At 38.2% G+C, this 17,808-nt stretch overlaps 1 protein-coding gene across 7 annotated transcripts in view; it reads left to right on the top strand.

The window, feature by feature from the left end:
• NME7 (NME/NM23 family member 7) overlaps positions 1-17,808 on the top strand; it is a 267,494-nt gene that overhangs the window by 219,007 nt on the left and 30,679 nt on the right. The window contains exon 12 of one of the 7 annotated variants that reach the window (XM_055084232.1): positions 13,722-15,658. The exons of the other annotated variants lie outside the window; for them this stretch is intronic. Within the exon in view, the coding sequence (XP_054940207.1) occupies positions 13,722-13,742 (21 nt within the window). The 3' untranslated portion in view covers positions 13,743-15,658. Of the gene's footprint in view, positions 1-13,721; positions 15,659-17,808 lie in introns of those variants that run through there. 7 annotated transcript variants of the gene reach the window in all.

Genomic DNA, 17,808 nt, shown 5'->3' with positions numbered 1-17,808 from the left:
ATATTAATGTATTAAATAGTGGGGGAACTTCCCAGATTCTTTGTATAATATATCCCAGGATGGTGGTGAGAACTACAGTTATCACTTCTGTGTTCCAGGCTTGAAAAAGGGGAAGAGCAGGGGTCAAAAGGTGGAAAATGCCAGCTCAGCCAGCACCCTCCTCCCCACCCACTTTAAAAAGCTTTTCCAGAAGCCCCAGCCAACAACTTCTGCTTATGATTTATTTGCTGGAATTTAGTTCTACAAGCACCCCCTTCTTCGAAGGAAGCTGGTAACTGGAGTTCTGTTAGTTGAGAATCATTAGTACCTCCAGCGAAATCAGGTTTCTACTAGAATGCAGAAAGGAAGAATGAGCACTGGGGAGGTGACGAGCAGTATCTGCCATAGGAGGTCAACAGGGTAACAGGGGTATTTAGCCAGGGACCGGCTAACAATTAAACTAGCATTTGGAAACCACTGCCCTTCAGACTTTTTGGAAAAGGTTGGTCATGATTCTGCTTTTGAGGGAAACCTAGACCCTGTGGGCAGGCCAGCAAAGGGATAATTTTGCTTGGAAGATTCAGTGAGAAATGGAAATAAGAACAACCTCTGAAATTTGAGGGAATCTGTAGCCTCTGTCAGTGGATTCAGCTGCAGCTAAGGGTTATTACACTCCCAAGGGAGTCCCAGTCTCTGATTGGGGACATCTTTGGCTTCTCAGGAAGAAGGCAGCCATGACTTGGTTGAGGACCTGGGTTTCTTGGGGAAAGGCTCAATGTTGAGGCTGCCAAAATGCCCCTTCAGGAGTAACTAGAGGCCTGGGGTACATGTGTGTGTACATGTGAGCGTTGATTCATGCTGAGGCTAACAAGGACAGAGGCCCTGGGTCTCTCACAGCTGAAAACAGTTCTCAGATCCTTCAAATCTGCACTCACAAATTAGCTTGGGCATGTGGTTCACAGTTGTGCCAGGAACTAAGTCATGTCTTTCCACCCTGCTGGTTGTGTAAGTGCCTTGGGGGCCTGGACCTCTCATAGATTTTTGTCTCTCTAGCTCCTGCCTACCATACTACAGGCTTTTAGTCAATGTCTGTTGAATCAGTGCAGGGGGGAACTGGGAGAAGGTATCATGAATGGGGTCAGTGTACCTTCATCCCCCTTTCTCTCTTCATATGGCTAAAAAGTCACAGCCTGATGAGGGTGAGCCCTACTTTCAAGGGCCACATCCCACTATTCCCTCCACTTACCAGTTGTCAGAAAAGTCTAATGCTGCCAGCATCTTTTTTTTTTAACTTTTATTACCAAGCTTCATTTCCTATAAATCGTACTTTATGCTTTTCTCCTGTTTCCCACCCTGTTTTTTAAATTTATTTATTTGTTTATTATGGCTGTGTTGGGTCCTCGTTTCTATGCGAGGGCTTTCTCCAGTTGTGGCAAGCGGGGGCCACTCCTCATCGCAGTGCACAGGCCTCTCACTATCGCGGCCTCTCCTGTTGGCGGAGCACAGGCTCCGGACGCGCAGGCTCAGCAATTGTGGCTCACGGGCCCAATTGCTCCACGGCATGTGGGAATCTTCCCAGACCAGGGCTTGAACCCGCGTCCCCCGCATTGGCAGGCAGACTCTCAACCACTGCGCCACCAGGAAAGCCCTGCCAGCATCTTTTATTGCTGACTTAGTTGTGGCTCACGGGCCTAGTTGCTCCGCGGCATGTGGGATCTTCCCGGACCGGGGCACGAACCCGCGTCCCCCGCATTGGCAGGCAGACTCTCAACCACTGCGCCACCAGGAAAGCCCTGCCAGCATCTTTTATTGCTGACTGTGTATGCAGGTCAAACCTGATACATGTGCATGTGGAAAGCTGATGGTTCGCATAGAATTTTCTTCCTTCTCAAACATAATATTTCAAAGTCTCTACATTAACCTTAAAAACATCCTGAAAATATAAGAAGCATTAGGCTATCAAATTATAATTCTTTACAGCCCAGTTAGTATTTCATCAGAATTGGTGATTTTCTTGGATAAAAAAATCTGTAAGGCATAATTTCACGTTCCCTCCTGTATCCTGCCATACATGGAGCTCATGTTCCTTGCTAGATTACTTCAGTTACTTTCACCCCAGACAGTCCTCACACTATCTCAGTAATAGATGGATCTCCAATATTTCCCTCATTTAGCATAGGTAGGAGCTTAATTTTTTATTCAAGACAGCAGATCTCTATTAATAAAGTGCTGGAATAATTTATCCTAAACAGTCGTAATACTTGTTTACTTCATGAAAATTTCTATAGACATTAATACTATAATAACCATGCAGTCATTATAATGACTGAAATGACATTGCACAAAGGGAGTTCACAGGTCCACAGGTCTTTCAGTTCCTCAAATACAGCCTCAGCTCCAACTTTCTTTAGATTGACTGACTTCTCATTCTGAAGAGTAATTAACCTAATCACTTAAGGTCTATATTTAGCATTATTTTTCCCACTTTGAAAAGGCTCAGTAGGCACTTAGAAAGTCATTCACTGTAGACTCTAGGAAACAAATCTAGATTAATTCCTTTGGAAATATTGATTAATTAATAACTATGGCAAATCCATACAAAATAAATTAGATGAAGAATCACTGGACATTACAGGGGTATTTAAAAATCTCCAGGCATTCTGTCTCAGCACTTTTTCATCTTCCCTACCTAGTTGGAAAGTTGAGTGGTTCTCAAACTTTAGCAGCAGCAGAATCCACTAGAGGGCTTTTTAAACACACAGATTGCTGGTCTCCACTCCAAAGTTTCTGATTCAGTAGACCTAAATTGCATTTCTAAAGAGTTTCCAGTTAACCCTGATGCCATCGGTCCAGAGCCCCACACTTTGAGAACCATTGCCTTAGGCCAAAAGTCACTGCACACGCATACTCTGTTAGGTCAAGTTGTTGTCTTGGTTAATTGTTCTCAGACATGGAATTTCAAAGACTAGGGACATTTCCAAAAATAAACCAAGCAATGAGCAACAGTAACAAAGCCCACATTGGGGATAGGCATAACAATCAACTTTAAAAAATTGACCAAATGAGGATATTTTAAAAAATTGTTTCTGGGAATTCCCTGGTGGTCCAGTGGTTGGGACTCCACACTTCCATTGCAGGGAGCATGGGTTCCATCCATGGCCAGGGAACTAAGATCCCATAAGCTGTGTGGCGTGGCCAAAAAAAAAAAATTGTTTCCCATCATCACCATCATTTTGTTTTGAAAGGACATTTAATTGCCAACATCATTTAATTGCACAATAATGGCCTGTCTCTTCAACTGGATAAATTTAGCTTTACTCAAAGCTCACTTTATTGTTATGACACACCAAGGGCACGATAGTAGAAGCAGTCTGCTACAGGTACAGACAAAATGTGGTTGCATTTTCTGTAGATACTTTTAAAACAATAGTAGAATCCACTAAAAGTTTGTCTGCTTTTTATTTACCCTGTACAGGCAGTTCCAATGTCAGTAAGAAAATACTGTCCCCTCCTCAGAGTGGACTACTCCTGCCAGCCCTTGGTTCATCACTGCTTTAGTGCCCTGATTTCTCCCATTTTGCTAGAGAGCAGTGAAATGTCATCCCGGCCCCATCCCATAGCACCTGCAGAGTGGTGACAGGAGCCACTGGGCTAAGTTACATGTGATTATGGAGCCTTTGGATTCCTAATTTTACTCAAACCCGATATGAAAAACATGTATCATGTTTCTTAAGTCAAAGAGGAATATAAATTATTTGAGATTTCTTTAATACTGAGTGATGGTTTTATGCATGTTAAAGAAAACTGCACAAATTTTAAAAACACATATAAAAACAAAAAAAAAAGCCTTTCTAATTTGTTTGGAAAGGTAGAGTCTTCTTCTAACACTTATACTACGTAGGCTCAAATATGGTGATATAGGTGTGAATGTAAAAAAAAAATCTTTAAGTATGACTAGCAGAGGAAGAATAATCTAATTCAAAGTAGAAAGCCAGAGATTTTTCTTATAACATTGAGTCCTTCAACATCATATGAAGAATTAAAAAAAATTTTCTTTTCTTAATCCATGACTCATTTTTAAGTTAACTGAAACACATGTGCATACATTTTATTTCATTCATTCACTGATGATAATGTGTGATCATTTGATTAGGTATTATTTTGAGGACACAAATATTATATAGTCCTAGCCTTTAAGGAGTTGAAGCGTTGGTGATATAGTGGTTAGCATAGCTGCCTTCCAAGGAATTGAAAATTTAGCTAGGAAAACAAGATAAATACACATATACAGTTAAATTGTAATATAAAATTAAACATCAGCATAAGAGAATGTGGTCAGGCAGTGAGGGTATGATGAAATGTCAGAAACAGACAGTAAGTATAGTGAGAGTATAATGGAGAGCAGTGTGGCTGTGGCTGAAGGGATCAGGGGAATTATTATTATTTTTTTTTTTTTTTTTTTTTTTGCGGTACGCGGGCCTCTCACTGTTGTGGCCTCTCCCGTTGCGGAGCACAGACTCCGGACACGCAGGCTCAGCGGCCATGGCTCACGGGCCCAGCCGCTCCACGGCATGTGGGATCTTCCTGGACCGGGGCACGAACCCGCGTCCCCTGCATTGGCAGGCGGACTCTCAACCACTGTGCCACCAGGGAAGCCGGATAAGGGAAATTTCATTAATGAAATTGCACTTGAGAAGGGTCTTGAAGAATAAGGCAGATTTTTATATACAGAGAGGAAGAGGGAACGGCAGGCTAGTTTTGGGAGAACAATGAGTTACCCAAATCTAGTTAAAGTCGAGGGTTCCTTTAGTAGGTTATGGGAGATAAATTTGGAAATGTAAATTAGAGCTAGATTATGGAGGTTTCTGAAGGCTTTTTTTTTTTCTGATGGTAATAATGAACATTAGGATTATGATGATAAAAATAGTAACTGCAGTTTACTGAGCAATATATATCAGGCATTATGCTAAATGGCTTAACTGCATTACCTAAAAACCTTATTGGGTAGTTTTTATTATCCCCTCTTTACATGTAAGGAGAGTGATGCTCCCACAGGTGAAATGACTTGGCCCAGCATCACACCACAAATTAGTGGCCAAGAGCTGAAATTTAAACCTGTTTGTCTGAGTCCAGAACCAATACTCTGTCCAGCAAACTGGGTCAGCAGTGGCAAAAAGGTTTCAATTCAAGTGCCAACCCTTGATTTATTATAAGATTGCAAGACCACAACTAAAGAGAAAAAGATATGCCATCATGGAATACTAACGTCTGCCATAAATGGAGGATGGGAGTTTGTTGGTATGTATGACACACAGTGGCTACTTAGGCTCTAGAAAACTGGAAGCAATCAAAGGTTTCTGAATAGGGCAATGACCTGACAAAGTGGAGTTTCCAAAACTTTAACCAGGCAGCAGAGTTTAAGTGAGTAGATAATAGGAGTAATAGAAGCATATGCTTTAAGCCTCCAGTATAGCAGTCTAAAATTTTTATTTATTATTATTTTTTTAAATTGAAGTATAGTTGATTTACAATGTTGTGTTAGTTTCAGGTGTACAGTACAGTGATTCAGTTATATATATACACACACACACACACACACACACATACATATATATGTTCTTTTTCAGATTCTTTTTCCTTATAAGTTATTACAAAATATTGAGTATAGTTCCCTGTGCTATACAGTAAGTCCTTGTTGTTTATTTTGTATATAGTAGTGTGTATATGTTAATCCCAAATTCCTATTTATCCCTCCCCCACTCTTTCCCCTTTGGTAACCGTAAGTTTGTTTTCTATGTCTGTGGGTCTATATCTGTTTTGTAAATAAATTCTTTTTTTTTTTTTAGATTCCACGTATAAGTGATATCATATGATATTTGTCTTTCTCTGACTGACTTCACTTAGTATGATAATCTCTGGGTCCATCCATGTTGCTGCAAATGGCATTATTTCATTCTTTTTCATGGCTGAGTAATATTACATTGTGTATATATACCGCATCTTCTTTATTCATCTGTTGATGGACATTTAGGTTGCTTCCATGTCTTGGCTATTGTAAATAGTGCTGCAGTGAACATTGAGATGCATGTATCTTTTCAAATTAGAGTTTTCTCCAGATATATGCCCAGGAGTGGGATTGCAGCTCTATGGTAGCTCTATTTTTAGTTTTTTAAGGAACCTCTGTACTGTTCTCCATAGTGGCTGCACCAATTTACATTCCCACCAATAGTGTAAGAGGGTTCCTTTCTCCCTACACCCTCTTCAGCATTTATTATTTGTAGACTTTTTCATGACAGCCATTCTGACTGGAGTGAGGTGATACCTTACTCTAGTTTTGCTTTGCATTTCTCTAATAATTAGTGATGTTGAGCATTTTTTCATGTGCCTGTTGGCTATCTGTGTGTGTCTTTTTGGAGAAATGTCTGTTTAGATCTTCTGCCCATTTTTTGATTGGGTTTTTGGTTTTTTTGATATTGATCTGTATGAGCTTTTTGTGTAATTTGGAAATTAATCCCTTGTCAGTTAGTGGTCTAAAATATTTAGAAATATTCTTCGACTTCAAGTAATCATTTCTGCTTTACAGGGTACAATTCTTTGAATAATATCTATCTCCTCCACCAAATGCTATGCTTAATGAGAACAGTGACCTTGCATTTTTTTTTTGTCATTGCTTACTTTCCCAGTGCTTAGGCACTCAATGCATTTTTCTTAAATCTAGTAATGTAGAAAGTAATGATAATAATATTAAGCATTCACTCTCTGCCAGGTACCACGCTAAGTGTTCTCAGTACAGTGAGTACATCTGGCACCAGACTACCTGGGTTTAAATTCAGCTCTGCCACTTACTAGCTGTTTAAGGAAGTTGCTTAAAATCTTGTGGCTCAATTCCCTCACCTTAAGATGAACATAGTGATACTTATCTCCAAGGGTAGTTACAAGAAATAAATTAGTTTATATATGTCAATCAATAAGAATAGGAAGTATTCAATAAATATTATTAGTTAATATTGTATTTATCATTATTATCATAATCTTTACCATTACATTTGGCTGTTGGAAAATAAATATATCAGAATCAACAGGAAGAGTATAAGTTTTGTTATGTTGTGCCCATTAAGTGTAAGTACTGTTAGGCTCTTTCACAAACAATATCCCAGTTAAATTAAAACTATAAGGGGGAATTCTCTGGCAGTCCAGTGGTTAGGACTCAGCACTTTCACTGCTAGAGCCCGGTTCGATCCCTGGTCTGGGAACTAAGATCCTGCAAACCGTGTGGCGGCACGGCCAGAAAAAAAAAAGCTAAACCTCTAGGTATAATTTCACTGTCAGAAACCACTTAATTCTATTTTTACCAAATACAAAGCACATACAGATCTGGTTTCAAATAATACGTTTTTAAGTATAAATAAAAGAAACCTTTCATTTTTAGTGTAGTTCTTTGTGACTGAGTATCAGATTGTATTCCTTTGTAAGCAATCCAAAGGTCAGTACCCAGTTGCTAGCTAGCCTCAGGGCCATAGCAGCTAAACTTGGTCTTCTTGTTTTTTTGTTTTCCAACCTCTTGTCTCATTGTATAAACTCTGTCGTCTACCACCTGGCAGTAAAATGAAACTCATGGATGATTCCTTTTTTAGCTGAGGTTTGAGAGGCCAAAGCTAGATAAGCCAATAGCAATGGAGTGAGAATACACACTTTATCTAGACAAGCAAAACTTCCCTTTGCCGACTCTGTTAAAAGCACAACATTGTAAATCAGCTTTACTCCAATAAAAATTTTAAAAAATTAAAATGTCCTTCCATTCCCACTGAGTGGTGCTTGTCTCTAGTTTGTAGCCCTTCACCATGATGATCTTCAGTTATGTTGACATATGAATTTGAATGAGTATGGTCAATTCTTGGTCATTTACCAGAATGGAGAAATGAAGAGGTTAGCAAGGGTGCTTGAAATCCAGAGACCAGCAACCATTTGTCTATTAAGTGCAACCTTTTCACCATGTGACATTTAACTTTTTTGGTAATAAATATCCAAGTGGAATATTTTCTCTTTTGCTCTTAAATTTGTTATTTTTAGCCATCTTCTTATAGAGCACAAATATACTTGTTGTGGGCTTAAAATAAATGTTTTACGATCAAATGAACGTGATTAAGAATTATGAAGGGACCCAAATAAGTCACAAACTGGAAGTTAAAAGACTGACTGGGCTTCCCTGGTGGCGCAGTGGTTGAGAGTCCGCCTGCCAGTGCAGGGGACACAGGTTCGAGCCCTGGTCTGGGAAGATCCCGCATGCCGCGGAACAACTGGGCCCGTGAGCCACAATTGCTGAGCTTGCGCGTCTGGAGCCTGTGCTCTGCAACAAGAGAGGCCGCGATAGTGAGAGGCCCGCACACCGCGATGAAGAGTGGCCCCCACTTGCCACAACTAGAGAAAGCCCTCACACAGAAAAGAAGACCCAACACAGGGCCATAGATAAATAAATAAATTTAATAAATTAAAAAAAAAAAAGACTAACTCATCCCAGAATTATATAATCTAGATTTGATAAGGTTACATTATCATCAAGTATAATCCTCTAGTGATAGAAATGTGTAGCTAAAATAGTAACCTCTCTGAATTAAATATTATTTGAAACTAATAAATAAATATGCTCACTGCTACTCTTATTTCCAGTAATCCTAGAGTCAAAAGAACTTCCAGAATAGCATTGGCATGGTGTCTGCTTTGTGTACAGGCATCCTGTAAACAAAAAAAGGTACCAAGCCCAGCACTCATAAGGGTTTCATGGCTCTTATCCTGATCTCAAGTAAGGGAAACAAAGTGCCCCTTTTAACTGGAGGTATTTGTGTCTTCACTAGCACACCTGATATTGCATTCACATTAGTACCTCCAAAGGCTGCCTGGTCACCTCATTTCCCTGACTCTGAAAGAATGAGGAGGAAGGTATAACCATCCACTCATTGTCCTTTGCTCTCTGCAGTTTGACCCTGAACGCTTGTCTTTGGTCTGCATGATCCTTCATTTTTTTAGCCAGTGACTAAGCATGATCTGAGTTAATAAGTAACTCTCAGGTGACTAATTGAAGGTCCTTAGAGAGGGCCTAGAAAGGAGCCTAAAACATTGTTGACCTAATCAAATTCATCCTCTTTTTCATTCATAAATATTACTACTACTCCCACGTTGGTGTCAGAGGAAAAGTTGCTGAACCCACTACTGTTCTTTGCCCATTAGACAGTTTTGGACATTTCTGTTTTAACAAGAGAGAAAACAGGAATAATCTAACAGAAGGAAAATATTCCTCCTAATGTTTTCAAGAACAAATGTATTGAGATTCTAAAGGTTATAGAAAGCTTCTAAAGAAACCTGAAAGGACTTTCATCTTCAAAGGTCAAATACCTCCACTATCACATAAATACTAATGTTGTGTAAGCAATTTCCTGTGATAATTCTGTAACTTTCTGTGAAAGAATGACAGTGGTAGCTATTTCCTGTTCTCCTTTAACCTGAACATTACCCACAAAGGTAGCAACTAGACAACATTGTGAAATGTTGTTCACAGCAAAGTCGCACATTCTTTTCTTGCTGCATGTATAGATGAAATCCAAACTACTGTAGTTACTTTTTTAAAAAATCTTATATTGGACAAATCTTTATGTCATAATGAGTTAAGAACTCAATACAATCATGTTTGTAGCTAATTTTAAAAGATACCTATGTTATGAAATTTATTTGTATTAACTCCTTTGTGTCATTTGCTTATTAATTTTGTATTTTTATGTATTTATATGGTGTCAATATTAACTAGCTTCAAGGGGTACTTACTATGTGCCAAGCGTGTTACATGCATTAACTTATGTATCTCTCAATGATGTAAATGTTACTACCTCATTTGCAGATGAGTAACTGAAGCACAGAAGGGTTAAGCAACTTTCCCTAAGTCATACAGCTAGAACATAGCAGAATTGAGATTGAATCCAGGCAGTCTGGGTCCAGAATTTACACTTTCTAACTTCACCACCTTTATATTACAATCTTAAATGTAATGAGTATTACTTCTATGGAGTTTGCAATGGAATGATGGGTGAGAGCAGAAAATTAAGCTTGGGGGAAGAATATTTGGCCTCCATCAATAATTAGGATAATTGGATATTTACTTATGTTTTATCTTCATTAACTTATATTTTTATTCATGAACTTGTCCCCCCTCAGTTTTAGATGAAAAATTAAAATTACTTATTCCTCAAAAAACGCACAACCAGCAGGCTGCTTACATTGTCACCAGGGCTTTGGCAGAACTCTTGGTGAATTCATATGTGATTATTGATAAGCACATTCGTTTTTGCTTAATTTATACAGAATGCCTATGTAGGTGCCCCCAAATCGTTGCAGCATCCAAATTTCTAGCTCATAATGTAGGAGGCTAGGAAGTCTGCCTTAGAAAATATGGCTGATTCTTTGAAAAACCACAGATTTGTTTATTATTTGAGACAGATGTGCAGCACTGGGTGTTTTTTTCTCCCAATAATATCAAATACTGTCTCTCTCTGCTTCCTTCTTTCCTTTTCTCCCTGTCTCAACCATACTCTCATATTTCACCACATTTTAGTTCGTATCACTTACGTTTTGCAATGTGTACCCACAACTGTGCTGGACACCATTTTTGCTTCTAAGGGTTTTAAAATGTTCTTTCTTCCTACATAATTCAATTTGTTGTTGTTGTTGTTTTTAAATTCAGCATAAATGACAGCTCCCATCTTTGTTGTAAGCCCACTCTTGTTTGGTGTTTTTCTGTCTTTGTTGCTGCCCCTGGAATTTTGTATACAAAACATAGTCTGATGTTGAGTATTCTTTCATGTGTTTGTTGGCAATATGTATATCTTCTTTGGAGAAGTGTCTATTTAGGTCTGCCCATTTTGTCCATCAACAGATGAATGGATAAAGAAGATGTGGCACATATACACAATGGAATATTACTCAGCCATAAAAAGAAAGGAAATTGAGTTATTTGTAGTGAGGTGGATGGACCTAGAGTCTGTCATACAGACTGAAGTAAGTCAGAAAGAGAAAAACAAATACCGTATGCTAACACATATATATGGAATCTAAGAAAAAAAAAAAGTCGTGAAGGGAGGGAGACGCAAGAGGGAAGAGATATGGGAACATATGTATATGTATAACTGATTCACTTTGTTGTAAAGCAGAAACTAACACACCATTGTAAAGCAATTATACTCCAATAAAGATGTTAAAAAAAAACAAAAACAAAAAAAAAAACATAGTCTGCTCCATCAGTGATATCTCTCATTCTCCCAGCAGTTTGAATGGGGTGGGGGCTAGAATGAGGCTGAGAGAGGAAATCAGCATATCACCTCTCAGCAGGGATGAGGGGGTGTTAAAGGTCGTTATTCTCTGAATCCTCTGATAATGCTTCCGTCCCTTGCCTCCACTCCCCAACCCCATGCTGCAATATCTGACTTATGACAGCCCGTGAATCTGGCATAAGAGAGGAGTTCTAGAGCCAGTGAACAGAAATGTGTGAATTGGCCATCTCATTGGACCCTTCCCAATCACATTCTGCATTATGCTCATAGTCTATTGTGTCATGAATGGTCATCCTTCCAGTGACAACTACTGGTTCCCTTTGGTATCAGCTGTAGAATTACAGGTACCTTATCTGTTGGGTAAATGAATAACAACTGCAGGTTTAAAACAGCAAAACTAATTTCTTTGCTTGGAATATCAGTGTACATAACTTTCTGTGCAAAGTTCTCCTTCTTGCTTGTTATACATTAACTTTTTGTTACTGTACAGTCACCATCTGAGAGCTGAAATCTGCAGCTTACTATTCATGGGGCAATGAGAATTGTAAAACATTGTACAGCAGTAGCACGTAGCATGATACTGAACCTTTCCATGAGGGTGTCGTAATGATACATTTTCTGAGTATTACCTTCAAACTATTTTAATAAAGAATCTATTGTTCTGTTGGTTGTATGATGATTTTCTGTAATGGACACCCATACTGACATTGATATCTTAGACTAGATATTTTTTTAACAGTAAAATAACTTTGTTACGCGTCTTTTGTGTTAATAGCCTTTGCTGATGATTATACACTGTAGATGTTCAATTTATTTATTAGTATTCCAGTTTGTCCTCTCAATTGAGGGATATTATCTATGGGTTCTCTTAGCTCTTCTACTATTGTTCTTCAGCAGTTCAGATTAACATACATTTATTGAAGACCTGTTTGTGTCATTCACTGTTCCAAACACTGGGGTGCGGGGAGTTGGGGGGTTTAAGACCTGGTCCCTACGCTCAAAGAATTTAATTCTCCAGGAAAGACTATAATTTTGAAATTAGGAAGTAAATGCTAGGAGGCTGATCTCTACCAGGTGTCATGGTAAAGAGGTACCCATTTCCCAGCATGGGAGTCAGGTGAGGTTCCTGAAAGATACAAGCTTCATTCCAAATATTGGAGGATATGTTAAAAAGAAAAAGTGAGAATGGAATTCCAGGAAGGGAAATGGTATATATTCTGGGAAACCACACAGACTGTGATATATTAGAGTTTAAAATAATATTAGAGAGTGGCAGGCGAACTTGGAAAGGTATCAAAGGATCAAGTCAAATCAAGTCAAAAGGATCAAGAAAAAGTCATTTTATGCCATATTTAGGCACTTGAAATTTATTCATAGGGTTAGTCCATGGACTAACTGCCTGAGATTGTTCGCAAAATGTTGTGAATGTATCCATTTTCTTGAAAAAAGTGTCCAAAGCTTTTAAGTATTCCACTATCCAAAAATTAAGAATATTTGCACTGAAAGCTTTTAAGTGAATGACCATACTGTTCATTAATTAGAGTAAAGCATCACCATATCCATATTTCACATCATAAGAAATTTGATGTACAGAACTATGTCAGTTCAAAGATTAGAGTTGCCAGGAAGACTCCTACATATAGCCCAAACAAAACCATAAATTTATTCATTAAACAAAATTTAATTGAAACATTCTCTTAAATCATTTGTCCTGGCATCATGGAAAATTTTCCAGCCTTCTCCAGTGAGAGTGTCAGATCTTGGTAACAATTATTCATAAATGGCCTATGACACTGCAGTAGGCACTGAGGAGACAGTAAAAGCAAAAGAGATGCTGGCCCTTTTCAGAGCTTAGGGTCTAATGAGGAAAGCAGACGTTAATCAGATAATCGCAAAAAGAAATGAGCAAGTTCAAAATGTCATCAGTGCTGTGTAGTAAAAGAAAGGATGAGATGTAGTAGGGGAACCTGATGTAGAAGGGAGATTAGGGAAGGTTTTCTTGAGGAAATAATACTTGAACTGAGATCTATCGAAATGAGTTAACTGTCAGCTAGGGAAGAAAGTAAAAGGGACCCCAGAGTCTAAAGCTCTGATGCAGGAAAATGCTTGGGCTGTTTTAGGAAAAGAAAAAAGGGATATAAAGTGCAGTGGGGAGAATAGTGTGAGATGACCCTGCAGAAATAGAGGTTAGGACATGCAGGGCCTAGTGGGCTGTTTTATTATGATAAAGAACATGGGTCTTTATCCTAAGAACAATGAGAGGGAAAGTGGGGACTGATGTGATCAGGTCTGTATTTTTTAAGAGAGCTCCCTGGTTGCTGTGTAGACAATGAACTGAAGGGGGGACAAGTTGGGGAAAAGTTATTAAATAATATATGAGTGTAACAACTGATAATATACATCGATACCATATACTTTAACTTACAGGTTGTTGTAAAGTCGCTTTAGTTTTTCCACGTGGAAACTGATGAGGCTGAACTGGTGGTTCTCTAAGCTCAGACTTCTCCACAAGTGAGCTGAGAAATTGATCCTCGGAGGCCTAAGAGCAGTTCCTTCAATCCTGAACGGCTTCCTGCTGTGGCTTCAGCATGTCACACAAGAATTAGCATTTTCTATGTGTGCCGTGAGGTGACAAAGATTGAGAGTCCCGCTCTAAACCCCTTTTGTGCACTAACATTTCATGATTCTAGGTTTTGAGGAACTCACATTCCAATCTAACCCCCTTGTTTTTCACCAATGAGGAGAGTGTGGCCTAAAGAAGGAAGTGGCTTACCTGAGATTGCATAGCTCGGTGTATAGAACATTAGTCTCCTAACCAGGAATGCTGGGTTTTTCTAATATGCATACTGTCTTTATATTCTTTGTGATCAGGTAATTGGTTATTATTATAATTATCAAGATTGCAGGTGTTTTTTTCTTTCCTTAGTTATGTATAGAAATATATTTTATATTTTTTCCAATGACTAGTAAAAATTTATTACTCTAAGATATCAAACGTCATTTTACTAAAACTGGAAGCTTGAAAACTTTGGAGAAGTGACTTCCCAGGAGAACACACTTCTTATTTTATTCTGACTAAGCTGAAACTATTACAAGACCAGCATTTCTATTTCTAAGTCAGTCCAAAGTCTATAAGCATACAGAAATGATGAGTAGAAATTAGCTGAGCTTTCAATAGCTTTTTACTTGATTTGAACTTGCGTTCAAAGGTGAATCAAAAGTTTAAAGTTGAATTTGAATCTAAAGTATGAGGCAGGCTGAGGAGTATACTGCTTCTGAGCACAGGCTCTGGAGTCGAGTAATCTGAGTTCAAACCCCTAATTTCTCCACCTACCAACTTTGTGACTTAGGAAAAATTACCTTTCTCAGACTCATTTTCCCCATTTGCAGAATAGAAATAATGACATTTCACAGTAAGCATTGAATGAGACAATATATAAAAAGGACTGTTTCATCAGAGTTCAGTATAGAAAACAGAAACTAGGTGTTTCAATAAGAAAGGGGTTTAATACAGGGGAAATCAATGGAAGGAAGGGGATGCCACAGGGACACTGATTTCACACCACACTACTATGCAGAGGTCAGGCAGCTGCTCTTGATGCCACCTCGGCCACAACTGCTGACATAACTGCAGTCTCACAGCCGTGAACCTGATGACAAGACACTGGAAGGCTGAGTCCAGCCACTACAAACACTTATCTTTCTGACTTGCTTGCCAGTATTCAGAACAGTAAGAAGATGGCCTTTGTCTTGCCTCTCTCTTCCAAATTTCACATGGATGCATCTGATTCGTGGAGCCCAATTTGTAATAAGAGCTTTAGCTGCAGGGGAGTTTGGGAAATGTAGTTTGTAGCTTTCTAGCTACCAAACAGAAGGAGGATGAAATAGAAATTGAGAGACCCAGTCTAAGTATCTGCCACAAGGGTAGAGCCCAGGGTGTGGCATACAGCAAATGCCCAATAAATGATAGTTACTGTTGGTTTTGTTGCTGTTGGTATATTAGTAGCAGGAGTACAGGTATCACTAAATCTCAATACATAGTTTACTTGTAAACTTTTATTAACCTTAAAATGTTGATTTGCTTCTATTCTTAGGGGATGCACCAAGGATGCAATTAAATATAAATCTTCATCTATGTTGTAAACCCATTATTTATAAGATCCCTTTTTCTCCCTGTCAAGATGGCAGTACATAATAAAGCAAATTTCTATGTATTGTCTGATTCAGTTAACATAATCACTGAATTAAAACAATAGGACTCAATTCAGTTAACTGTTTTGTGATGGGATATGCCTTGCTGCATTCAAGTGTAAACAGCTGATTGATCTCACTGGGTGCCTAGACACAAACTAAATCTTCTTTCCTATAATAAACTGTCAATGGTACAATCATTTTGAAATTATTATTTTCTAATACTAATGAAAAGGTATAATTGTATCAGTAGTGCCATGGTTTCTCCAGCATTATTTTCATTTTTCCCCTGTTATTTATTTATTTTCCCTACTCATTTTGCTCTATTCTGGTAAGCCTTTGGCACGCAGAAACCCTAATAACAAAACATCTGTGTCGCTCTTTCCATCATCATTTTAGGATGAGAACAAACCCACAGAATGGTAGGACAGTTACAGACTTGCCTGGTTTTTCTGACGCAAGGACACCTGTTTTCCAAATGCCCCTTTTCACCTAGATATGCTTAGATTGTACTCTGTTTTTGCTTAAGGAAGGGAAGATTTAATCAGAAGTGACTTACAGGAATAGCACTTACAGCACTTTTGCAACTAACTGAACATACCTGGAAGAGTAGTTTAGGCATCTGACCTGTCTTTTGAAAGTCAAGCAAAGGGTAATGTAACATGCCTTTCCTCCTACATTTAGTTTGTGGCATAAATTTTTCTTAAACTATTTTTATTTCATTCTCTATTTTATGTTTTCCAACCAATCACATTTAGAAAGAAGGATGCTTATCTTCAGAATCAGTATAAGAAACTGAAATTTAAATGTTTAGAGTCAGTAAAATTGAAAACACCTTTTATTCCTTCATTTATTTATTTAAGAAATATTTCTTGGATACCTGCTTAACTACATTTAAAATCCAGAAAACTTTCTACATTGTATTATTTATTTGCATCATACTTTAAGGACTTTAAATGTAATTCCTTTGCTAAAATATATATATTTACCTTTAGACATATCACTAGGGAATGACTATATAAGCTACAGCCCCTGACCTCATGGAGCTAACATTCTAAGAAGATGAAACAATTACACGTAACATGACAACTGGCAAAACAGTATTGTATATAACTTAATAGATTAAGTGCTGCTAAATAATGAGTTAATGATCTAGCATTATGAACATTATGCTTTTTGTTTTTGTTGTTTTCTTGTTTAATAGACTCTATTTTTTAGAGTAGCTTTAGGATCACAGCACAATCAAGGGGAAGGTACAGGGATTTCTGAAATATCCCCTCCCCTGACACGTGCATTGCCTCCCCATTATCAATAGCCTTGACCCAGAGTGGTAAATTTATTACAACTGATGAACTCACACTGGCACATTCTTATCACCCAAAGTCTGTAGTTTACATTAGAGTTCACCAAAGTTTACACCTTTTGTGCTGTACATTCTATGGGTTTGGACAAATGTATAATGACATGTAGCCCCCATTACGGTATCATACAGAGTAGTTTCACTGCCTTAAAAATCCTCTGTGCTATTTGTATTCATCTCTCCTTCTCCCCAGCCACTGTCAATCACTGGTCTTTTTACTGTCTCCATAGTTTTATCTTTTCCAGAATGTCATATATTTGTAAGCATACAGTGCATAGCCTTTTCAGATTGGCTTCTTTTACTTAGTAATAAGCATTTACGGTTCCTCCGTATCTTTTCATGGCTTGATAGATCATTTCCTTTTAGTACTGAATAGTATTCCATTTTCTGGATGTACCATAGTTAATGCATCCATTCACCTAGTGAAGAACATCTTGGTTTCTTCCAAGTTTTGACATTTATGAATAAAACGCTACAGACATCTATGTCCAGGCTTTTGTGTGGATATAAGTTTTCAACTTCTTTGGGTAAATACCAAAGAGTGCAATTGCTGGATCATTTGGTAAGAGTATGCTTTATCGAACTCTCTTCTAAAGTGGGTGTATCGTGGACACCAAGGGGAGAAAGCGGGGGTGGGGGTGGGATGAATTGGGATTGACATGTATACACTAATATGTATAAAATAGATAACTAATAAGAACCTGCTGCTAGCTGCATGTAAAAGAATGAAATTAGAACATGCCCTAACACCATACACAAAAATAAACTCAAAATGGATTAAAGACCTAAATGTAAGGCCAGGCACTATAAAACTGTTAGAGGAAAACATAGGCAGAACACTCCATGACATAAATCACAGCAAGATCCTTTTTGACCCACCTTCTAGAGAAATGGAAATAAAAACAAAAATAAACAAATGGGACCTAATTTAACTTAAAAGCTTTTGCACAGCAAAGGATACCA

The sequence above is a fragment of the Physeter macrocephalus genome, chromosome 4 (assembly GCF_002837175.3).
Source record: "Physeter macrocephalus isolate SW-GA chromosome 4, ASM283717v5, whole genome shotgun sequence".
NCBI classification, from domain to species: domain Eukaryota; kingdom Metazoa; phylum Chordata; class Mammalia; order Artiodactyla; family Physeteridae; genus Physeter; species Physeter macrocephalus.
The sequence above is the reverse complement of the archived record's forward strand: the minus strand, read 5'-3'. Positions and strand labels throughout refer to the sequence as shown.